This window comes from Fundulus heteroclitus, chromosome 13 (assembly GCF_011125445.2).
Source record: "Fundulus heteroclitus isolate FHET01 chromosome 13, MU-UCD_Fhet_4.1, whole genome shotgun sequence".
Taxonomy (NCBI): Eukaryota; Metazoa; Chordata; class Actinopteri; order Cyprinodontiformes; family Fundulidae; genus Fundulus; species Fundulus heteroclitus.
In genome coordinates, this window is record NC_046373.1 from 16,030,809 (window position 1) to 16,055,957 (window position 25,149).

At 41.9% G+C, this 25,149-nt stretch overlaps 1 protein-coding gene across 1 annotated transcript in view; it reads left to right on the forward strand.

Annotated features, from left to right (window-relative positions):
* The window catches only part of jarid2b (jumonji, AT rich interactive domain 2b), a 136,059-nt gene that overhangs the window by 51,462 nt on the left and 59,448 nt on the right, over positions 1-25,149 (forward strand). The window contains exons 2-3 of the mRNA XM_036145208.1: positions 9,520-9,646; positions 22,660-22,786. Of these exons, the coding sequence (XP_036001101.1) occupies positions 9,520-9,646; positions 22,660-22,786 (254 nt within the window). The remainder of the gene's footprint in view (positions 1-9,519; positions 9,647-22,659; positions 22,787-25,149) is intronic.

Genomic DNA, 25,149 nt, shown 5'->3' on the forward strand with positions numbered 1-25,149 from the left:
TGCGCAACTGTCGCATGTTCTCTAACTTTAGTCCATTGTTGATCACAAAAAGTACGCTTAAAGGAGCAATAAGTAAGACATTTACAGCAAAGTTAACTCATTTGTCACCTTAACATTCCCTATAAGCAGTCTGTCTTTTCTATCAACAATGTCTTAGTCGAGTTTTTCTCCTTTCAAATCTAGTGGTACGGTCCGGAACGGCTTCAGTGCAGTATGTAGCCCGTGTTTACTTCCTGGTTCCTGAGCCAATCATATGAGAGTTTCCAGGGTTCCCAAAACAGAACCCAGGAAATGCGGTACCGCGCGCGAGCTATTTTTAGAAACACAACGTCACGATGACGTCACATCACGTGGTACGCAGTAGGGCATGCTTGCATAGTCCGCCGCTGTGTCGCTGTAAAAGAGACGTGCGTTACCCTTGGTTTTACTCGGTAAACAAATGCTTTTTCCAAATCTAAAACCATGGTTTTTAAACATTGTTGCTATGGAACGTGCAACAGCGACTCGAGGTACGCTGATCGGCCGCATATGAAGGATGTTTTCTTCAAGACTGCCAAGGAGAAATGTGTGTGCTTGGAACACCGGGGCGGTCGGCCTACACAACAGTTCAACCCGGAAAAAGTTACCAAATTCAAGTACATATGTAGCAAGCATTTTGTCGGAGGAAAGGGCACAACCGAAGAACATCCTGACCCAATTCCAGCGACATCAAGTCAAGGTAAGAGTATTTTGGTGGCCGACATGTTAATAAAGTAGCGCCTGCTACCATGATAGCATACAGGCTATCATGGTAGCAGGCGCTAACATGATAGCCTGCTACCAGGATAGCTTACTCAAAAACATTTCAAATGAGACAAACATTAAACATATACCCATTCCTGGACGGTGATTGCAAACAACAACAAAAAAAACGGCCGACGCTGCCATGATCGCCGCGCAGGAAAAAAAAACAAAGCTTACCGTTCATCAACTCGGCCAGTTTTCCAGTCTTTTTAAGCCCTCTAACCTCAAGCCATCGTTTGAGCTGAAGGTTGGTGTGTTCTTCGACAGTGCGACCAGTAAACCGTGCGCCTGGGACATCGTCTTGGGAAAGTTTAACGGCTGTAAAGTCGGTCATATCTGTTATCCGTGCGTTCTCTCCTGTATGCGTTCTCTCCTGTATGCCCTACCTAAGCGGCAAAAGGGGCGTTGCTCTTGAGACGGTGACGTCACGTGCGCGGTACCGCATTGAAATTGCGCTGTTAAAACGGTCTTTCATGTATAGTTTGTGTAGAACAGTGTCTTGGTGATTCTAATTGGCACTTTTACTGTGTTCTTTTCTTTTTTTAAAATATAATGTCTTTCATTAAGCACGTATGATAAGATTTCATAATGATTTGTTAAATAAATGTCAGAAATGCTTCTGAGAGCATCTGACGCAACGGTCAAAAATCCTAGCTGCACTAAAAGTATCCAAACTGGAAAATATTCATCCTTTTTTCACATTTTCTATATTTCTAATATAGCAAACTACTGGGATATGAGATTTACCTTTTGTTAAGCAGGATTCAGAGCGTCTTTTAAGAACCGGGGGAACACTGCAGTGGATGCTGCAGCTACTGTGATGAATACCAGCATGTCGGGGGGGGTCCCCCGTCAATCGCATGTTGCATTCCACGTGACCGCAGCTAGGAAGAACTGCGCATGCAGACGCAGGCACAGAGTCAAGCGTCTGCTCTGTGACATGAAGCCAACGCAAGAACGATCCTGTGACAGAGTTGGAGGGGGTAACTGCGTCGAACAAGGCGGTTTATTATTGAAAGGGAGCCATTTGTTATGCAACCTGTCGGCGCAGAGAGGGGCTGCTTTATAGCATATTTTAGCACACGGCTCTACCATGAGGCCCGTATTTCAGCCCACTTGTAAGACCAGACGTGGCTCAGCTCCCCGAACCTGCCAAGTGCAACTTCGCAGTGTGAGGAATCTTTCTCAGCTGAGCCCTAAAAACCATGGCAACACGGCTCTAAAAACCGAGGCACGGCCGCAAAGCCGACGCCGAGCGATCGGCGTAATGTTCCGCTTTATGACGAGCACTTAAAACTCCCGCAGCAGCAGTTCTGTGCAGCTCTCCTGGCTGCGTGGCTCTGAATAAACAGGGAACTGTTATTTGGAGCCTGCTGCTTTGTGATTGGGGGGGGGGGTTCTTTTGGTGATGTGTGCCATGCAATGAGACATATTCTACTATAAACACGGCCTGCGCTCTATTCTGTATGGTACTAATTAACAGCACAAATTGCATGGGTGGGGAATATTCTGATCATTAGCTGGGAGACGTTTTTTTTTTTTTTTTTATCGAGTTTATTACAGTACACTACATGAAAGCAGCTTTTAACTGAGATTCTTAGTCAGTGGGTACAAATTTGAGCTCTCAAAGGAAATTTGATGGTAAAGCGTGTGAGAGAATAAGATTGAGCTGCCTGCTCAGTTTGGTTACATATTTAAGCCAAGTTTCTGTCAATCATGCTACGCGTCGATATTGTTCTAAATATTTCGTTTGGCAAGGTATTGTTTTAGAGATGCACCAGTCAGAGGTCTGTGGCAGATTACCTCATCTGTTTGTTTGTTTTTAAAGCTGTTGACCTGCAAGTACCGACTTTAGCCAGTTTCAGCTTTTTCTTCAGACGCTACACGAAGATAAAAGGACAGATTTGCAGCCTTCCTGCCCTAAGCGAATGTGTAATTTATCCTGCCAGCTGTAGAACAGACAAAAGTGTTTATGAAAATCACGTTTCAAATACTTTTTAGCTTTTTAATTTTTGGAAAATCTGGATTTTATTTTCCTTTTTTAAAATTTTTTTTTGGATTAATACAAAATCAGAATCATCAGATCTGACTACTTAAGACAAGAAGATCAAAAATTGGCGTCAGCCAGATGTAAAGGCTGATTGGTGCGTCTCTTGTGTTGCTTCAATAAACACAAGTGTCTTTGATTCTGGCGACTCCGTTTGTCTTTGTTTTCAGTCTGGGACGCTTGCAGAAGTGAGCCAAAAATCAAAGAACATTGGTAACGTTATTGTTCTTTGCAGTAAAAGTGCAACAGCTACAAAGTATTTTTTTTCCCCCTTTTCTTGCCAGAAAAGTGTAAGACTCCCTTTCTCTAACCTCAATTCTCTGATCCTTGCTGGTTTTACCATCCTGATCGTTTATACTCCTCGGCGGGACTGAAACGTGGTGTTATGCCCCTCTGGAAGCCCAGATACCTGTGGCCTGTCTGCAGAAATGTTTAGCTCGGTGGCAAACGTCTGAGTACATCTAAATTGCATCGTGTATGCTCCGATGCTGGTTTCCCGAACACGCTATGGTTTTGCAGCTAAATAGTTGATTGCATCTCTGGTTTAGCTTGTTTAATCCATGGCCGCGGAGGACCCCCCAGTCTGTAAGAGATTTACCCTCCTTGTGTCTCCTGCTCATGGAAAAAGCTCTGCAACTCTCTGGGCACTTCCAGCGCAACTAGTGTAAATACAAGGCCCACATTCCAACGCAGTGAGCCTGGGAGTGTAATGAGGAGATTCTATAGGGCCTCTTGTCCACCGTGGACCTAAAAAAACCTTGTTCCATTCGGTTATTCCCTGAGCTCTTAGCTGAGCTAAGCATCCGGTCTCCTTGACGCTGTGAGAGCTGAGGGGGGGGGGACCAGGATGTAGTTAGGGTTGGAATGTAAATTTCTGTTGGCCTGGTTTTAGCAACTACCTCAGATTATGCTGATGTAAGGCTCTGGATCTCCAGCTTCTCCCGGTGAATCAGTCCCTCTTCAAAAAAAAACAAAAAAAAAAACACGACGATATCATAGATCATCTAATTTGCACGAAGCGGAAAGAAAAGGCGGCTAAGGTTGAGGCGGCTATAGAGGGGATCTTTTTATGGAGGCCGGGATTATTACTTTGAACGTGTTTTTGTTTCTCGTCGGAGCCGCAATCAGGACGCAGCAAATGTTTCTAATCTGCAAACCCTTGGTCGCGACCTTAGCAGCGATCTGCAGGGGGAATTAGGTAATTAACATCTTGCCGTCATCTGCCTCGCCTGTGAACTCCGAGTATATCCTCAGTCATATGGGGCCCATGTGTTGTTGAAAGGCGTACAGCAGAGATCAAGATGTGAAGGGAGATGTGGCCGTCGTGACTACTGGATTTAATAACGCCCGCGGCTTTGGTTAAAATAACATTTCTGCAACATCCATCGATCGCTCCACCTTACCCCCTCTGTTCCCTCTCCAACAGGAAACGTGTCTTGGAATAACAGATTTTGGTGCAGTTTTTGTAGAGCAGATCACAGCTGGCGCGTGGCCCACATTCCTTTGGCGTGACGTCCGTGCAGTCGGCAGCGGTGCTATTTTTGGACCATGCAACGTGCGCCTGCATGCAGTTACACACCTTCGGAAAACATGAAAAAATCCTCTGGATGCTTTATTCGCACGTTACTGAAATGCGAATGTGCAAATTACAGCTGTGTTGGCCAAATACGGAAATATCATCTTTCAGTGATTGCTGCTTGTTGTGTGCTTTTTAAATTAGGGGAAAAAAGTATGAAAAACGACTGGAGGGGATAAAAATACTGCTGTGAGATCACAGAGTTTATATTTGCTGATTGATAAAGTGCGGCTGTTTTTTTTTTTTTTTTTTCTCAACACGCAGGTTTCAAGCACAACACACCCAGACTCTGGGATGCCCTTTAAAGGCACGGCGCATTTTTATATCATATAAATTTTACAATAAATTTTAGGCAGTGCTTGTAAAGTACTGCTCAAATTTTGATTTAGGTTGTTTCCCAGCTCATCTGATCTTCTGAAAGGGTTTGATGGATCACATAAATTAGAGTAATATACGCCGAAACCTGCAGCCATTGCTGGAGCTCTCGTGCAACCCTACTTTCCAGTAAAACCTGACATTTCAGATACTGAGAACAGCATTCCTCCTATTCATAATGAGCATTTTAGCTGTCTAGACCTTCTTTCTTCCGACGACAAATGGCATGTCTACTGGGTTTTAAGTGTCGAAATGTGATATTGTCGGCATCATGGGAATTTTTTAATATCGTGTAGCCCTAATCCGTACTAAGAAAAGCTCTAGTTTCATGTTTTGTTCAAATCGGAATTAAAGAGCAGTCCGTATGATAAAATGTTCAATTGGCTTGCCATACTTGCTTGCTTTTTGTGGCAGCGCCCCAAACTAGCAGCTGTTGTGGCTGCATAATGGTTCCCCGGCGGTTTCCCTATCCAGTGGAAGGGAGGGAAGGGAGGAGGGGGGGTCCTGCTCTGGGTATCCACGTATGTTGTTTACGACCTCAGCTAAATCTTCAAGAAGTAATATGGCACTTTTATTAAAAAAATCTGCACACCGTAACAGGTTTTTGTCACAGCTTCCCTGTCCGTTTCAAAGAGTTTTGGTAACAAGGGGCGCAAAGATCCCGGCGCTCATTAATCCCCCTCACCTTGTGGGGTACAGGCGCGCCACACTGCCAGGTGGCGTTCGGCGTCGCAGCGAAAAAGAAATGTGGCAACGTGTGACTGGCAAAGCGAGGCGCAACACATTTTGATGCTATTGCTCATTTGAGTAGCTATTTTCCCTACTTGTCTTCTGGCAGGTGGATTTTTTTTTTCCCTCTTTATAATTTTGTGGTTGAAAATCTTCAAGAAGTAGAGGAATGCATTGAGGGAAACAAAACTAGTGGCATATCACAGGTTGGACAGCTTAGTTTCAAGCAATAGTTTCAGGGAACAGTAGCTGCTATTATTATTAATATTACTATTAGGCATTTTTTCCCCCCTGCTAGTTTTATCCATCACTCGTCGCTGTGTTTTACAGTACAGGAAATATCTGTGGACGCCTGCCAGCAGTTCTGAGGAAACCACATAGTATTTGAGAGAGAAAGAGAGAGAGAGAGAGAGAGAGAGAAAAATAGAGACATAGGCAAAATTTGAGGTCGGTCTATCAACTTTTTCCCCCTCTCTTGCTTTTATATTCAGCTCTGTGGCGTTCGAGTGTTTCAGCCGTCAGCCGTAAGCTGCTGTTTGTAACCGAGAGATTTACCGGCGGTGCTGCGTGCGTGTTTGCCAGTGTACGTTTGGCTCCGCGCCACGCCGTGAGAGGAGGCGTGCTAGTGAGCTGTCTAGGTAATTGGTGCTTACCTGGCAGGCTTTTGCACACACAAAGAATGGATTAGATGACATTAACTACAGGGGGAAATGGCATAATTGAAGTCTAGCTCTGCCCCTCTCTCTCTCTCTCTCTCTGGTGAGCGTGTGTGCCGTGCGACGGTGTAATGAAGGGGCCTCGTATTGCGCATAAAACGTACTCCTCTCCGTCTTTGTCGGAGGCCGAGTGAGCGTCGCCGTGCCGAGTGTGTTTCTGACGCTTTTGTGTCCCCGTGCGTGCCGGGGGTCTGTATTCAGCCAGACATGGCCGCCACACTGCAAAAGGGAACTAAAAGTAAGTAAAAAAAAAAAAAATTAAATCAGTGTATCTTTCCTTGATTTTAGCATGTAAATAAGGACTATTTGCCAATGGAATAAGATTTTTGCACTTAAAACAAGAACAATTCATCTCCATCATCTTATTTCAAGTGAAAGATATCTAATTATCTTATTTTAGGGGTAAGAATACTCATGCCATTGGCAAGATGCCTTATTTAGCTGCTCAAATCAAGGAAAAATATACTAATTTCAAGAAACTTTTACTTACTTTTAGTTGCCTTTTTGCAGTGCACCAGTCAGGTCCAGGTCTTACGATGTGATGTTGGGGAAAATGTTTGATAATGCGGCGAATGTTGGGCGAGTGATATAACTTAATAAATTAATTTCTATCCTCTCGGGGGTTCATAGCGAACGTCGACCCCAGATAACGAAGGGTCTATACTCAGCCAGCTGGGGTGTGTGTAAAAGAAAAATACCCCAATAATTATTTATTTAAAATCTCAACCATGAGGTTTTACTGGAAAAGTTGCCTCTGGCCGACGTCTGAAGCATCAGATGTCCCCCCCCCCCCCCCCGCCCGTTTTGAGCAGCGTATCACCCCTTTACCTTCTGAAACTTTTTTTTTTTTTAAAGCTGCGTTAAACAAGTGTGACCGGATTCACTTCAGGAATATTACCAATGTAATTTGCTCACATAATCGCCTAACATTCATTACAGTTCAAGAAGTCATTTGTTACGAGTGCTGTTGTGATAATCATTAATTCTTCATTATGTTGTGCAACCCTACTTTTTCATTATCATAGACATATCAGAAATCTCAGGGACGGTGACCGAGACATTGTGACGATGAGGAAAATGTGCTGTAATTGTTATCAAAACTCTTATCCTGATCTCGTGCAGGCTTGCACTGCAGAAAACGATTAGCTCTGACTGTACGCGGCATATTGTCACAATCTCTTCCTGCATGCAGTTCCATCATATCGTCATCTATCCGCATTTTGACACAACCCCTCAGACATCAGTTGTGTGTCAAACACACTGACACATTTTGCACACACCCTGTGTCGATGCGGCTATAATTAGCAGTGGCTTGTCTGCATTGATCACATTTTTGAGCGTGGATAGACTATCGGCAGCACAACCGGAGAGGTGCACAGGCGACAGTCGTTTTGGCGGTATAGGAGACAACATGGCGTTATAAAACCAGGGGTTTTCTGTTTTTCTCCCGCACTCTTTTACTAGGGCTTTTATTTCACAATTAAAAATCGTAAAAACATGCATTCAGCCTCCATTCCTGCAATAAAATGCAGGACAAGGATCTCTCTTTCTAGATCAGTATTTTTTGTTTGTTCTTGCTCTGACTATAGCTTTTCCCCCATGGTGAAACATGGTGTCGGCAGCATCATGCTGTGGGAAGGCTCATGTGCAGAGCTGATGGAGGGGGAGCTAAATATAGAGCAATCCTGGAAGGGAACGTGTTAGAATCTGCAAAAGACTTGGGACTGGGGTTGTTGGTTCACCTTCCAAGAATCGCAATTCCCCCAAACGTACGGCCAGAGCTATAAGGGTGATGGTTTATATCAAAGGATAGCCGTGTGTTAAAGTGGCCCAGTCAAAGTCTGTAGCAAAGCATGATAATCTATGTTTAGACACTGTCTGACGAAACGTTTCGGTTTCTAGATGCGAGAAAGACTTGCAGCTGTTATTGCAGTAGAAGGGGGAAGTATTGACTTATTACAAATCCCATGCCACATTTTTGAGGTAATTATCGACGGAAAATCTCCAAAAGCATTTATCCCTTTCCTTCCTCGTCAAAATTACGCCCTCCTTTGTGAAGGTCTGTCAAATGGAATTGCAGTGAGATGCATCCAGGTTTGCGGCCGCAGCGAGACGAAATGTTTTTGTTTTTTTTCGTTACCGTGACGCTTCGTCTTTCAGTTGCATTGGCAGCAGGTTTTTATTAGAGTTGTAGCTTTTTAATGCGTTTCGTCAACACTTATATCTGCTAGCGCTTTAGCTGAGCCTACCACAGAGATTTGAGTCAAGCGGACAGATGCTCTTTTTTTTTGCTTTTTTTCCACGTCTACCTCTTGCATCCTGCTTCCAGTCTCGATTATTATCCAAACCTAATTTCTTTAAGTCATTAGCGTAGCTAAGCATCTAACAGGTTGCAGCAAAAGGGAGAGTAGAAATATTGTCATTGCTATTTGAATCTCTCTGAAGACCCTTTTTATAGCTGAGCTCTCTCCAGCTGGATGGTTTTCTAACGAGCTTTTAAAAACCCAATAAGCAAAGATTGTTTGTTTAATAATTGGTGGCTTTTTATATTCTTTGCAATTGCAAAGTTGCACGATGCTTTTATTCATTTGCTTCTGAACTTTTTATCATTGTAGCACATGACAACCGTTGCATTGTGGGGGGGTTAATCCTTTATACCTCATGCAGAAGCATTCCTCTGTGTCATGTTACGCTCACGCGCCGTGCCATAGCCCATGAGGAGGAACAATATGTAAAGGCTTTCTCCTTCAGCCTCAAACTTTGTATTTTAATCTCGTGTAAAGCTTTCATAATGGCTTCTATACGATGGCTTTATGCGTCCCATATTTTATTCCCTTCTTGGCAGCCTAATGCATAATGTAATTTCCACATTGCCGCTAACCGGCTGCAGTCCTTGTAAGCAAATATTTTTTCCCGTCTCATTATAGTGTTTACAGAGTGTATAGGAGCTACATTTCTGCGTGCGTTCGTTGGCACGGAGCTGACGACTCGCAGGTCTGGGTTATTTTGTCGGCGTCTCAGTCGGCCTGTGAGCATTTCCTGACCTTCGCCTCAAGTCACGTTTTTCCCTCCCGCTGTATAGCAACAGAACGGAGCATAGATCACAGCATAAAGGATGTGTTTTCTTTTCATTTTATTGGACTAAAATCAAATCTTGTCTATGGCGGTCTTCATGTGCGCAGTAGTTTGGGGGAATGATTTTAAAAAAATGGTGCGGGGGAATAGAGAGGGAGCTTAAGATCCTGTAAATAATTCATACTGACCTGTTTTCCTTTCTCTGCACGTGTTCACAGGATGACAGTGATGGGATCCCGTGGTCGGAGGAACGGATGATGCGAAAGGTGCTTTACCTCTCCCTGAAGGAATTTAGGACCGCACAGAAACGGCAGCTGGATGGCGACGGAACCACTAACCCCAACGGTGAGTTTAAAGCCATCAATACGTGGCTTATTCTCGTTGCTTTTTTTTGGGGGGGGGGACATTTTATTTGGATGGATCCAGAATGGTGCAAGTCTCAGTTTATCTTGCTCCCTGTTTATTCTCCATTTCATCCCCTCTAAACAAGCCGTTTTGCACCAATGTGGTTAATAACTGCTTATCGGTCTATTTGTCTTGTAAATTAAAGTTCTGATTAATTATTTAGATAAATCTTCATGAAAGTGCTCAAATCTTGTGTAAAATATAATCTACTATTCTGATGATTTTTATAGCCTTATCGACGCTATTTCAATTAGGTGCTGATCTGATTTCTTTTTGGGCCGGTCAGGCTTGAAAAAATAGGAGCTCCAGATCTTAACAAAAAAAAATGTATTTAGTCAAATAAGCACGTTTCCTCACAGTCCTCTAAAAGTACATAAACCTTAAGAGCAGAAAATTGCCATAAATCATCATTTGCCCGAGCTGGAATGACATCTCCTTCAAAGCGGGTGTCTTTGAAATGACTCTTGTTAAAGCAATCTCCGACAGACGCTCTCCAAAAATTATAACCATGCCGGTCATATGGCACAAGAAATGAATAAAAGAAAGTTGTCTTTTGAAGCAGGGCTCTCTTGAGGTTTTAGGGACTGCCACTTTTCTATTTTCCTTTAGCAGCTGGCTGTGCTCTTGATGCCGCGCTAGCTTGTTTGTTATCCAGAAGAAGTTGGGAATTCAGTTTCAGGTCTACTGTTGGTCACATGACCACATCTCCCAGACAAATGGGAAATGACCCGTCGGCAACGTAATGTGGCTCAGAACAGGAGGCTGCTAGCAGCTTTCAGGCACTTGGATTGAAGACGCGGAGCCCAACAATGAGCCTCAGTGACATTTATAGATAAGAGCTGTCTCTGGCCAGCCTGTTTAGAGCTAGAGACGGTCAGGACCCATTATGTGCTCGCAGGTGATTGAATCTAGGAGCAGTAATTATGCTCTGAGTAATGGACGGTGCCTAAAATCTTCTACTGTTACTGTAGCAGAGTATGAAGCTATTGGCACAAACTCACTTCTTGGTAGGTTTGTAACGGGGTTTGTGGAGAGCAAGAAAAAATCTGCATGCAAGGATCAGAGCCTAGATCCAAACATTGAATGAAAGCAGAAACTGGATGTCTCAGAGTTTTGTAGCTTCTCCTTTTAGCCCAGGTCCTTCAGATGCACACGCTTAGCCTTCCCTTGGAGTCAAACGAGGACTTGTGACAGTAAAATGTAATCATGAAATGTAACCAAACCAAAGCTGGGAACTTGCTCTTTATTCTGACAAAAATCAAAGCGTCTGCAGAAGGATTTGGGGGGGGGAAGTTAAATGTTGGGTTTTCGCTGGATGTTCTTGGAACAGACGATTGAGGAATGGCGTTGGCCTTTTATTGTGGGGGGAACTGGGCAGTCCTGCTGGTACAGTGTGTCATCCTCAAAGGAGCCACTGGGCTCAAAGTGTTTCAAGCTTCTTTTTTCTTTTTTTTAATGTTTTTTCATCAGCTAGCAAATCTGTTCTGTGCTGCAGACAGGAAACCATGTCTACGTGGTGTTAATCCGTTCCAGCTTGGACATTTACACCCACTCCGGGGACAAGACTTATTAAAACGTGTGCTCACAGGAACTTAAACAAGAGTTTAATATTTGAAATTGCTTACATACTCAGGAATCTAGCTCCAGGTGGAAGCCTGCTGCTTTCACTGTTGGGTTGGGGGGAAGATTTGGTGTGTAAACCTGGAACAGTACAGGAATGAGGAGAGCACAGGGAGATAAAGAGCTTTTCTTTGTACCAAGCAGCCGATATGGCTTTGTGTTTTTTTTTTTTTTTTTGTTCTTTGTTGACCCCGGTTTCTGTACCAGAAATCTCTCCCTCCCTGTCAGTCAGCAGCACAGATTTGAACTCGTCTCTTAGCTTTTCTCCACAAGTCGGGATGCAGAGAGAAGGAGACGGGGAGGAAAAAGGAATCGCTGACAGATGGCACTCAGTCTCGCAGCTTTTCCATACAGCAGACATGGAGACAGACAGATAAGAGGGGACTTTTGAAATATGTCAGAATTTATTTATTTTTATATATATTTTCACAGCTCCGGCATTCTTTTCCTTATTTTATCTTTCCACACCTTCATTTATTCACTGTTTGACAGCACCAGGCTGCCTCCTCCCGTCCTTTGCGACTGCTCCACCTCACATTTGGCACTCTGGGTCTTTTAAGCCTCTGCAGGTGTCTGACCTTATCGCCTGAATAAAAATGACTCATTAAAAAACGGCGATGGCCCGTCGCACCGGAGGCAACGGCACAAAAGGGGGGAGCTGGTGCTGAATAGACGGGGGGGGGGCCCGCTGCTTTAGAGCACCCTGGGTAAGCGAGGCTTCGGGAGGCAGCGTGAGCGGCACAGTTTCCTCATCTCCCATACACATTGTGGGGAAACTGTCAGCCATTTTGGAGGATCATGCGCAGCATGCTTTACATCCTGAATGGGCAGCTCCTGCTGTTTTTAGAGGACCGCGGGTTAGTGTGTCTGGACTCATGTCGAGGCCAGACATTTGTTGCAGGTTGCCGATTTGCACAGCTATTACTGCAAAACTAACAGCCATTCTGGATTGCCAGGCCTTGCTTGATTATACACATTATTCCTCAATCGGATGATATATTATCTAGCAGGAACAGGTGTGGCCACAAATAAATCTTGTGTGTAAAAACCGGTGAATTAGGTGAATAAACATGGATAATAGTGGCTCTTAAATAAAGAATATGTTGCTTTCTGTTTTTAAGCTAAGCTTTTTTTTAAAAACGTTAAACAGTTAAAAGCTGTCAAGAGTAAGTAAAACAAAACATGTCCGTGTTTGTTTTGAGGTCTGCTGCACAGATCAGTATCTGAATAGAAGACTATGGTTTTACGTTTCACGACAGTGTAGTAGAAGTCAGATTTTTTTTTTATTCCCCAACTCTGATCAAAAAAAAAATCAGATTCTTTAATTAGAAAAGGGACGTGCATATTAACGAACATTAACATGTAAATAGGCAGGTTTATAGACATGGCTGATTTCAATCTTGAGTTTCTTGACCAACACAAATGTCAGTCAGATCAAGTTTAAAGGCTGAAACACACCAAACCATCCGAAACTGTACGCAATTTCTGGCCAGGTTTGTCCTCTTATAGGTCTGTCCAGTACAGGCTGCATATCAGGGGCATATCATGGCCTGACGGAGCGCCACAGGGCAAAAACAAGCAGTTTTCTGTTTTGAATGTTCAGGTAATGGGAACAGCCCCCGCTCCCTAAATACAGTGAACGCACTGACACAAATGCGTAATGAAAGGACTATTTAGATCTTTAAACAAATTTGGATTGCATTTGACCTTCTCAAGGTCAAAGCTTTGCGTATGTACAATTTAAAATACAACTGGGACTTCTGAACTTTTAATCGTATTTGTAAAAACACAAAGTCCATCGTCAATACTTCCAAGCTAGACATCTAGCTGGGTAGCATTAGTTCATTTAATATCAGGTCAATATTTTATAGTTCAACGTAACTTTTTCCCCCCAAATGACTGTTAAAATAATACTGTGATTTAAATACTTGGAATCGGATCGGAAGTTTGCCTCTGATCACCTAATCCCATAACCGTGCTATTTTAAAAAAAAAGAAACCCCTGTGTGCCGCTTTACCACCTGGACTACAATTTTGTAATATGTTGCTGTACAATGTGTAGAAATGCTGTTTAAAATCACATCCAGTTTTATTGTAATTCAGGATATCTTCCTTTTGTCAAAGCCAGCTCACGTTCATGCTTTATAATAAAAGGTTCAAGCTACATTAATTCAGGACTTTTCTCTTACTAGTGACTAGTTCTTACATAACCTTGTTGTTTTCAATGAGGATTAGCTGTGAAATCTGTCAGGTCGGTTTTATGCATCAGTCTCCTCACCCACCCATCTTTCTCTTTGTCCACACCTAGCAAACGCACCATCTTCTCATGCGCCTCACCTTTTGCTGTTGGCAGCTAACCATCTCCATCACACGTCTCGCCACTTCCCTGCATTATTTAACGAAACACATTATGCCCCTTTTTTTTTGCATCCCATCCTCCGCTAATTCACCCCAGCATCCTCTCTGCCAACCACATGGCTCCGCTCCTTTTTTTTCCTTCTTCTCCCACCCCTATTTTCCTCCTCTCGTTTGTCCTTCCGGTTTCCTCTCCCCTGATACGGGGTTTTCATTACACATCAATAGGGGCTCCGGTTACTGCCAGCTCCTGTCTCCTCGATTATCTACATCCAAAGCGTCATTCTCGTCTCTATAGCCTCTTCTACCTCCTGCTTCCTTCATCCATCTATGTCTCTGCCTTTTTTTTTTCTCCCCCTGTCCTGTTTTGTCCTTTCCATCCTCTGCCCCATCTGTCTTAACTATCGTCACCGTCATCCAAGCCTTCCCTCCCTTTTTTTTCCCACCCATTTGTCCTCCATCTTCGCTGTTCTCTTCCTCTTTCACGTTTTTTAAACTCTTCCTCCTGAGTTCTCCAGCCGTTTGCATCTTTTTATGTAGCCGTGTCCTCTTCTCGCCATATCCCTCTGCTGTATTCTTCCTTGCATCTCCCCTCTGATCCTTTCCTCCCTCTCCATTTTCCTAAGTGCTATTGATGGAGGAGCTGGCCATTGGCCAAACACAATGGGGTGCTGAGGAGAGGGCTCCCTGTTGGCCCATTTTTTATTTTTTTTTGGCTTCTCTCCTTTCTTTCTTTCTTTCCTTTCCTGCCGGTCTGCACGTCTCAGGACTTGCTGTTCTGACCATTTTTTTTTTTTTTTGCACTTCATTCCCAATTCGTTCATCGCTCAGTCTGCCGTCGCCCTGCTTGTCTATTTGTGCCGCCAGCTTGTACAGCCAGGGTGGCAGCTGTGGCGGCTAAAAACTCTTGCGTTGGACCTCTATTCCTCTTTCTGGTGATGGCGTGACGGTACAGAGGAGAACAGACGTATGTAACCTCCTGTATGCTAGCACAGACAGGGGGTTAGGGGGAAAAATAAACGCCTAAAACAAAATACCTGAGCGAGGGTGAGTTTAGCTATTCTATCGTGAAGGGGAACGAGATTGCATCTGTTCGTCCTTGCTTGCTCTCTCTCGGTAAAAGGAAAAGAGTTGAGCCATCACAGGAACCCGTCGTTGGCTTATGATGCTTCAGATTTAGCTTTGAACCGGCACAAGACACATGCCATGTTTCTGAACTGGATCGTCTGGCTCGCAGTAAATCGTCCTAATTTGTTGTCCCTCCTATCTTGTAAAAAAACAACAACTGTAGTGTATCGTCAGGCCTTTTTGAACAATTTTACATGGCATTCGATTGTAGTGTGTGCCTCTGCTTTGAGAAAAATGTGTGGGAATGGATTCTGCGGAGGGCTTTTTCTCAGAATAACTCTTTCCATTGTGTCTTTTTTTTTTATAAGATGGTGCCATTTAAACCATATGCTGGCTTGAAGAATCACTTGAACAAAGAGCACACTGGGGAATTTTAGATGCACTTGTTTGGTAAAGGGGAAAATGGGGATCAAAGTGATGTTTGAGTGTGAATAACAAACATCAAAGGAGATTAAAATGTGTATTATATTAATAATTACATGTGTTGTCTGCGGTGTACATCTGCTAACAAGGCCCTTTTTATTGAAGTTATAAATGAACGGAAACTCTCTGATGTACTGTGAATACAGTTTTACTTTTTTTTGTTCTGATTCTCACTGTGCCTTTTATTCAGATGCGTATTGTAGCAATAGGGATGTTTTGCCATTTTCACCTGTTTTTATATGGCGTAAATTGTCTTGGGGCAATCTAAGAGTAAATCTGTTATTTTGAGAGCAAGGTTCATCATTTTCAAGCTTGATTAATCAACTGCAGTCCCAAATTCTGTTTTCTTTGCTCTGTGTCCTCTGTACACCCCAAATAAAAGGCAGTGGTGTGAAAGCTGTGCTGTCGTTCTTAGCTAAAGATGGATGCAAGAAGCATTAAATATGATCATAATAAAAATATTTATTTTCTGAAAGGGCATATTTTAAAAAAAAAAAAGTCTAAGAGTTTTATGCACATGTAGTGCAATACCTGACAGTGATCATTAGTGGCAAGCAATAAACCAATTAAAATACCCGGAAATAACAATAATGATGATAAAGGTGGGCTTTTAAAATTCAACGAAACTGACGTTTCCCATCAGGCATTATGCAGGGCAGCCATTTTTTTTTAAAGCATTTTACCAGATACCAACCCTTATTGTAAACCTGATTAATGGGATGTTTTACAAGTAGTGAAACACATTTGCACCTTAAGCAGCACTGCAAATGGGTTCCAGTTTGCAATCAATATCCTGCTAGTTGAGGAACTTTCATCTTTTACTTGTAAGCCAGAATCTCCCACAATGCTTATGACAAACTTTGAAAATCTCATTAGTTATGAATAATGTTTGCTCCCAGCTTTTTAGATGCCATCTTAGAAACTGGATCACAATGGTTATCAAAACCGTTGAGTAGAGAAAAATATCATTGTGTCCATATGGGCCAACTCTAGCTTTCAAAATGAAAATCTGTGCTCCTTTTTAAAAGAAAACTCCAAACATGATTTTTAGACACATCTAGTAGTTTTCTTTCACTTCACTTTTAAAACGCTTGTCATAATCCTGCAACAGTTGTTCGCTTTACACTTGTTCCACCAGCTGTGACTAAAGTAGCTAAAGTGAATATTTATTTTCAGAATTGAAATAAATTGTGCTAATGCTCATTCTTGTGGATTCCTAGGCATTCTCAGGCCAAACGGGATTCGTAGTTCTCCAACTAGGGCTCTAGTTTGTCCTGAGCTCTCCTCTGTTTGGGACGTGGCAGTAAAACATCCACTGGGAGGCATCCTGAAAGGAGTTCAGATGCCTGAACATTTTTTTAACTGGCTTCTTTTGATTGGGAGAAGCAGCTGTTTTACTTTGAGCTCATTTCAGCTGCTTGCATCCGGAATCTTGTTCTTTCAGTCGTGATGCATATCTCGTGACTCTAGACGAAAGCAGCACCCGCGCTCCTGCCAACGAGGCTCCGGTCCGTCTTCCAGGCAAAGTGTGGCCTGGCTCTTTATTTTGTCGTACACACATGTTGAGAAATGCAATAAAGAACCGAAAGATTATTTTCTGCCCCAATTAATGTCTTTTCAGTGTCTGAACAAGCCAGCTTTAGTTCTGGATATTACTGCGGCTCACTGTAATGGGCTTCTCTCAGCCCTGTGATATGCCATGTTCTGCTACGTACCTCTGTTAACGCCCTCTTGCGCTCTTGAGACTCCGAGGCGAACATAACGCAGCAGTGGGCTCAGTTGAGCACACCTAAATCTGATTACTCGCCGGCATCATATCTTTGCTTCCGGAAATTAAGGGTAGGAACCAGGCTCTTCCTGCACGCGGCTATCCCCAGCCCTCTGCTTTCCTGAGATTCCCAGGTCTGCCTCTCAGATGGGCACTCATGTGCAACCAGCATATGTCAAACAACTCTTCGGAGAATGGGAGGAAATGGATGGACGGATGCAGAGGATGGGAAAAGAAGAGCAGGCTGTTGAAACGGGCCGACTCTTGTTTGTTTTGCGTTCTCTTGGGACGCCGTGTCAGTCATTTTCTGAGCACAATTAAACTTAATGAGCTGTTTTGCTTTTGCGCTGCTGTTCGTCGACAAAACACTGTCCGGAAGCAGAGGGGAGACTGTTTACACCGTGATCATATAGGTTTTAATGAGGTACCTGAAAAAAACGTTATGAACTTTCTTTGGTATTAAAGAGCTTTTTCGTCTTCCTTCAGCCGGTTGGGGCTTCGGATCGCTGTTGAAATTTCACAAAGATGAACACAGATAACCTGTAGAGTCCGTAGAGGGATTGCTTCACCACTGGAAAAATGTTAATTGATTGGTTGGCAAGCCTTTTTTTTTCAGTATGTGCTCTTCTTTTATTAGTGGAAATCAGGATAAATAAAATTTACATAACATCTGCTTAGGGATTTGATCCAACTTGGCATCTGGCTAATACCCCACCATTGGCTGCCATGTCAGCGAGAAGATGTATTATGTGCCCTAAATGACTAAGGTATTTAAAAAAGAAGTCGTCAAATCAATTGCAGTTTTTTTTATAAGGAAAAAACAATACAGTTTATGAACTTTAAAAGCCTGTATCTAATTAATGATTTAAAAAAAAAAAAAAACAGTTTTAAATCTTCAAACTAAGTAGCAAGTAATGTATTTGTAATTTCATATATTATTTTGTCTTGTCCTGGAGGTAAGCAACGCGCACTACACTAGCCGCACTACAAATTCGTTTAGCATGTGAGTTGTCAGTAGCCAGAGACGGTCAGTTTAAAATCATGCGATTGTTTTGTTTGTCACTAGTCCTGAGGGTGCATACTTCTTGTTATTGTGCTTTTTGGCATGCAAAGTGCAATAGTCTTGTAGTACACATCTTTAAAACAATGTTAGTTTTGGTATATGGGATTCTGTTTAAAAAAAGGGTAATGCCCACAAATGGTTTTGGGTGTATTAAGGCAAGTCCTGGTCTGTAATCTGCTTTCTGTTTGTTTTTATTGCCGTCCAAATTTTATAGTTCTCTCTTAACTTATTTGTGAGGACAGACGGTTTATTTCACGTTGACGTTCAGTGAAAAGAGCCTTTCTGCCTTCGACAAAGGCTTTAAGAGGACTTGTTTGAAAATGTTGATTCATAAAAGCTTCCTGGACCCTTCGTGCCAATCGAGAATTGTAAAGAGGTGATTCACCTTGGCCTAGAGACTTAGTGGCTCTTTGGTGTCAACATAAAACATTTCAAGCAATGCAATAAACTTACTCATTGCCTTGGCTCTACTTAATGCTCTGATGTACCCGATGACTATACATCTGTGTTCAGGTACTGACCTGCCCTGCGTATGTGTGTTATTAAACCAAAGGGTGTTCGTGCAGCAACGAGAAAATGCTTGCATGTGTGTTCATCCAGCCCAAAGCAGAGACATAACGGTATAACTGTAATATCATATCTTTGAGAGGTTTTTACGCTTTTCCACAATCATTCATCTTCCTCCCGTCTCTTTCGCTGTGTCATTTGATCTCACTGCTCCCTTTCCCATCTATCAGATGAAACAATGCCCGGGCTTGTTCACCAGTAGCAACTCTACCGACAGGATATGATTTAAAATAAACTCATCCCAACCGTTGCTCCACTTCTTTAATCCTTCATTAATTTGCCTTTGACTCAGGCCGTTGGCGAGAGTTGAGTTAACATTGGTTAGCCTCAGCGAGTGAATGACTTCATTCTTTATCAGCGGAAGGGAATTCAGTGGGTGGGTTGGGAACCTCTGGCGCCAAGTATTAGTGATGGATAAATTCACCTGCTGGTGTTGAGGTGTTTGGTGATTGAACCAGATCTGAGTTTTGAGTAAGTGAAGAGAGAGACCCAGTGAGTCATTGCTGCTCTTTGTTAAACGACTGTGAATAAGATAGAACTGTCATGCCTTAATCAAGTCAGAAACATTTACACTGCAGAAAGAGAATGTGATGAACTGAACTGAGTCATTTGCTTTGAGAGCTTATGATGCTGTAAAGCGATTGTCATGTTTGCAAAAGAGGGGGGTGTTATTTTATTTTGTGGGGGGGGGGGGGGGGGGGGTCTCCAGGCGGTCTTCTGCTGCTTCTTTCATACATCCATATGTTTGTTCGTTCGTCCCACCAAATGTCCATTCAGCTCTTCTTTCTAATCTCAGGTTGGATTGTGAAGCTAGCACGCCTAGAATAGATACCCAGACATTCCTCTCTCTCCAGGAACAATCTGTAGCTAATTTTGGGAAATCTATAAACATTACTAGGCCATGATGGAAATGTAGCCAATTCAGTAAGTTCTAGTTCTGGTCTGGGGTCTCCAAATTTGGCTCGTCAACGTGCTCAAATCTCAATCTTTCTGTTTTTATTAGGGCAGAGGAAGGGCTTGGTGATATAGCGTAAAAAAAAAAAAAAAAAAATTAATCAAATGTTATTAGACCAAATGCAATGAATCAGTCCTCCCCTCTCCTTTTCATTTCACAAAAAATAAAAATTATTTTAAAAACTTTATTTCAAGCATTTTGTCTGAGAGTTTACCTAAATTCAAAGTGCAAATAAATACAAGCTCGTAAAACAAGATGGCAGCCCTGTCATTGTAAACAATGAAAATATAAGAAAATGTTTGCTGTTAGTGGCATTACCTAATGAGCTAACCACAGGCTTCACTTTACTTGTGTAATTACAATGTAAAAGTAAATTAATAAATTAAAGTGCCTCATATTATGGTAAAAAAAAAAAAGTTTCCTCTTCACAATTTTGACAATATATTTTCCTAAAACTATATTCAGCATTGTATGCTATTCTCTTCATGGAAGCCCCATGAGCGCATTTGCAAAATAAAATCCTGATTTTCCAAAAATGAAATCCTAATGAATTATAAATTCGTATTAATCGTTTAAATAGATCTATCCCCTGCTCTCGGCAAATGGTTACACGATTACCACTATTTGCAGACGTTATCTTCATTGTTTCACTCAGGGTAAAACTATTTAGGTAGAAATTAATGCAGCTCATATAAAAAAAAAGATATCTTGCGGGGAATCTGATCAACTTAACAATGTGGTGGTATGCATGTAGCTAATATACAGCTAGTGTTATATGCCATTTGCCATGTTTACTACCTCACTATTGTAGCATGTTACTGACTTTCTTCAATTGTTTTAGCATAGCTAGCATTAGAGTTGAGTAACTTTCCGCTTTTCCTGTAAATCTGCCTCATTGGTAGATTTACAATAATGTGTACGAACAACGCTTTTGCTCGTTTCTTTTCAGCTAAAGAGGTTTGCAAAGGCTTTCCTCTGGTCGTAGATGCCATGTTAGCAGAGTTTTAAACTTACAGCAGAGGCTCACTGTTTTCACTCTCACCCATGAGTGTAGGTGAGCCTTTGTTAGGCCGGCCAGAAGCATAGTGTCTGTTTTTTTGCAGCTTTAAGGTGTGAAGATGTGTACCCACTGGTGGAGTAAAAACTTATATGGATTGTTTTTTGAGGAAATGTGTGTTTTTAAAGAATGCATATTCGCAGTCATTGATTTTTACTGGAAAATCAATAGTTTTGACAATCCTACTCCCAATAATCTAACGTTTCAGACTCCCATAATGCCTATGAGATCCCACAGTCTAAAACCCTTCCCAAGTTTTCTTTTGTTGCATGCACAGCAAATAAGCTGTTCAAGAACTCTTCATTTTCACAACCGTGCTCATTATATTATTACATATTTAAGCTACTTATCAATGTAGCTGGTGTTTAGGCTAAGTGGAATGTGTTTGTATGAGGGGGAATTGTCAAGGTTTAGGCAGCTGGGCAGGTAGACAAAGGTTTTAGGAAATGGAGAAAGACTCTTAGAGCCGGGCCTGAGAACAACGCCTGCAACCGGCTCCTTATCGCTTTCTGAAAACCTCCAAACAACTATGCTAAGGTAAAACCAACTTAGCATAATAGTTGTTGATGGGAGAAGCACCTTCTGTCAGGAATAACTGGGATCACATTCTTTCAGGTCATGGTCATATCTCATGACCATAGTTGAGGTGTTGGAGCGTATACAGCCTGGTAGTTTAAGAGCGTAACGTTTTGGCTGAGGACAGGGACAACCTGCTGCTCTAATCTGTCCATCCTTCTGCTGCTCCATTCAAGGGTTACTTGTAGAAAGGACACCAGAATAAATGAACTCCTCTGGTTCAGGGACAGACTCGCCCCACCACCTTTTGCTTGACTTCAGACATAAAGGAGCTGACTTTTTCTAGGTTCGTCCTCTGTTTCAAACTATGTCAGTGCACTGGAGATGGAAACAGAACCGCATCAATTTGCACAAAACAAAGATGAGACTCGAAGGTTCCCAAATCAATCATCTTTCTTTCAACAACTACCCCTAAAGATCCTATCCATAAACACCATAAACGGGATCAGAGATCAGAGGGGCGACGCTGGCCATGACCAACCTACTCTGGGAACAAGCCTGACTATAAAGAGATCTCTCAGAAATCCACCGTTTGCACTATTTTACTCTCCTTAATAACCCAGTTCAAACATTTCCAGTTGTTTTTTTTTTACTCAGTAAGAGAAAGAGGAATTCAGTGTTGCTGAATCAGACGGGCTGCTTAGATACATTCCAATATCTCTCCCCCGCCTGAGAAAATTAACTCTGATTACTATTGACTTCCACTCTGTTCTTTGACCCGATTTTTAAGTTTCCAGTGCCTCTTGTCACTTTTGATTTAAAAATCTGTCTGGAGCCTTGTTTTGTTTGAGTGAGCTGCTTGCTAAATATTTAATCTGGACTCTCTCTCTCAGTTGGGTTTATTGAAAATTTCATGTCTGGCAGAAGACGTCCTTTTCTCAAACCGCCTCTGGTTTATTTCTTTCCTTAATTTATTGTCATAGGGAGCACATCCCGTCTATGCCAGGCTAAGGAAAAGGAAGTTGCTTTTCCTCTTCTCAAACATTGATCTCTGAAATGCTACAAAACATACAGCAGGGCATGATATAAAGTGCTTTGTGCTGCTCACAAGCTCTGTTTTGAACAGTTTAGATGATGTGTGCTTTCTTTCTGTCAGTCTCTTTCAATCATCGTCATTCCCATGTTCTCTGCGCTGCACTGTCGGCTAAAGCAGATTTACCATAATCTCATCAGAAGCAATGTTTATTGCCCCCTCCTCTTGCATTATTGCATCATTTCAAAGAGTAAAAAAAAAAAGAGCGTTATTAACCCTGGCAGAAGGCAGCGATGAAAACACTGTTTATTCCCGAAAGATTGAAGCCTTAATATAAGTGAATATACGGCTCCAGGATGTGGTAATTTTTATAGAAATTAAGTTAGCAGTTTACGTTGAGATGATTTCATCAAGTGAATGGTGAGTGTAATGGCCAGAGACTAACTGTTTTTATGCTTCCTGTTTTCAGGTTCTCTTGCCAATGGGCAGCTGAATGGCTCCATATCGAAGGGCTGCCACAAAGAAGATTGCTCCTTGCGCTCTCAGGGCCTCCATGGGAGCAGCAAATATGCCGAGGACAGTCCTGCAAAAAAGAGGTGGGTTGTAGAGCTGAACGATTTTGGAAAATAATCTAATTGCAATTTTTTATCTTAATATTGCGATTTAATGCGATTTCCCCCCTCCCCAGTTTAATTTATCATGTATTTTTAAACATATACAAAACAACAAATCAGTTTGTTTCCTCACCGTGTGGATTAGTTGCTAAAAGACCCACAGCATCTAAACTCGGAGCAGAAATGATTGCGTTCTGCCTACGAAATATTTCAACCAAAATTGTAATTGTGACTTTTCTCTGCATTAACCACAAGCAACAAAAATGCCCTCTAAATAAAGATGTTTGTAAACAAGGACTATTTAAAATAAGAACTTTTAATGTTTCTATTAATCAGAACATTATTCAAGAGAACAGCTTTTAATTGATTGGGACATCAATCATTGTTGAACATAAAGTGCAACCAACAAGCAAGTCTATGCATTAAACTGATTGACCAGAACTTAATGCTATGTATGTTTATATAAACTCTAAAACAAGTAAAGTTAGATTATCTCACTGCTGCAACCGTCTTCCCTTCCATGTGAAGGCAAACCCACTTTAAACATTTTACCGACACCTAAATGTCTGATTCCCTAATTGTTACATAGCCAAAAATTGCAGAGGACGTCTGGGAAGGGATTTCTAAGAGATAACTATAAAGAAATCTATTTTATATAAACATGTAGCTGAAAGTAGTTGGATGACTGATATCGTTGAGGAATTTTGGCTCTTCCTTCCAGGATTACTTCAGTTCATTCAGGTTTGCAGACATTAGTTAAGCACAGTTCTCTCAAGGTCCTACCAGAGCACCGTGATAGACGTGGACATTGGAAGAGCTTTGTACTTCCCTTTTTGAGCCATTCTGTTCACAATTTGCTGCTGTGTTGGTGATCATTGTTGTTCATGACTTGGTTTGGACAAAACTTCATATACAGCTTGACTCTGGATTACTTTGATTATGGTAAATTGACTGAATTTATACACTTTTCTAGTCATACTGACCACTCAGAGCAAGTCACACTACAGCCACATCCACCCAATCGCACCAACACGCACACATTTATACACCAATATCCAATGATCTGAACCACAACCTTTCCATTGCAAGGTGACTGCTCTACACACTGATCCATATTATAAATGACGATGACGTATAAAGGAGTTCATGGTTGGCTAACTACCTGCATGGTACTCAGATCCGGTAGCGGGTTCGGGTTGAACAGAACCATCAGAATCATCAGCCCCCCTCCGCCCTGCTTCACATTTAGTAATAGGTTTATATGTTGATGTGGTGTTTTGTTTTCATTAAAGATGGTGCAGAGAATAATAGACAGGTTTTTTAATTCTATTTCTGTCTATCTTGAGTTCTTGGCTTGTTTTCATGATTCAAATGTGGACCTTTTTGTGTCTCCTAATTTGAATTTGTGTTGCTTATTCTGACTTTGATAAAAAACCAGCCCCCTTCTCATTATTTTACACAAACATTGTTTATCTTCCTTCCCCGCCCCAACCACGCTTCTGCCTGCCGATTTACTATCTCCTTCCCACCGTAACTCCTGTAAATCCTCTGTTACAACATCTCCGGCAAAATCGATGCAAAATGTTTTAGTGCAACGCTGATCACTGCGCTGATTTATAAACCAATCCTGCACACTCTCCTCGTCATATCTCCCTCCTCGCTCACTTGATTTACGTCTTTTCTTCTTTCTCCAACGGTGTATTTTTTATTTTTTTTATTTAAATGTTTTGAAAAGCTGGTTTCTATTCAACACTAGAATACTGGAGTCGACACAGACATGCAAAGAGCACAAATAAAATTGAGAGCTGCTCGCTGATGTTTAAGAACAAATTCAATCATTTATAATTAGCCTCTTAAAAGATTGTTGCCAAGCAATGGCAAATAAATTATTTAGTAGCTGAAGTAGCTTGCTGCTGGAGTACAATATGCAGTTAATTCCCAAGCTGCATATTTTCATTAATGTATTTTTTTAAATGATATTTATGTAATGCGTAAATAATTGACATTGTGTAAAAAAAAAAAAGAAGAAAAAAATGTTTCCCCAAGAGATAAGCAGAAAAAACATGCATGTCTTTGACAAATATTATTGAAGAAGTTATCTAAATCTGTGGAATAATTTAAGCTTTCAGTTCATTCAGCTTGGAGATGACAATCTGAGAAACAGGATTTACTGTAAATTAGGCTTTATAGGCTGTAAAGCAGATCTAAAATGACTGCTGTGCCTTGATGCTTGTGTTTCCCTTCACATCCATTTCACTGTGCAACCTTATTTTTCTACTGTTTACCCCGCATGAAGACTAAAGTAGGTGGAGGATGTGTGCGATGAGGTCGACGGTGTGTTTTGT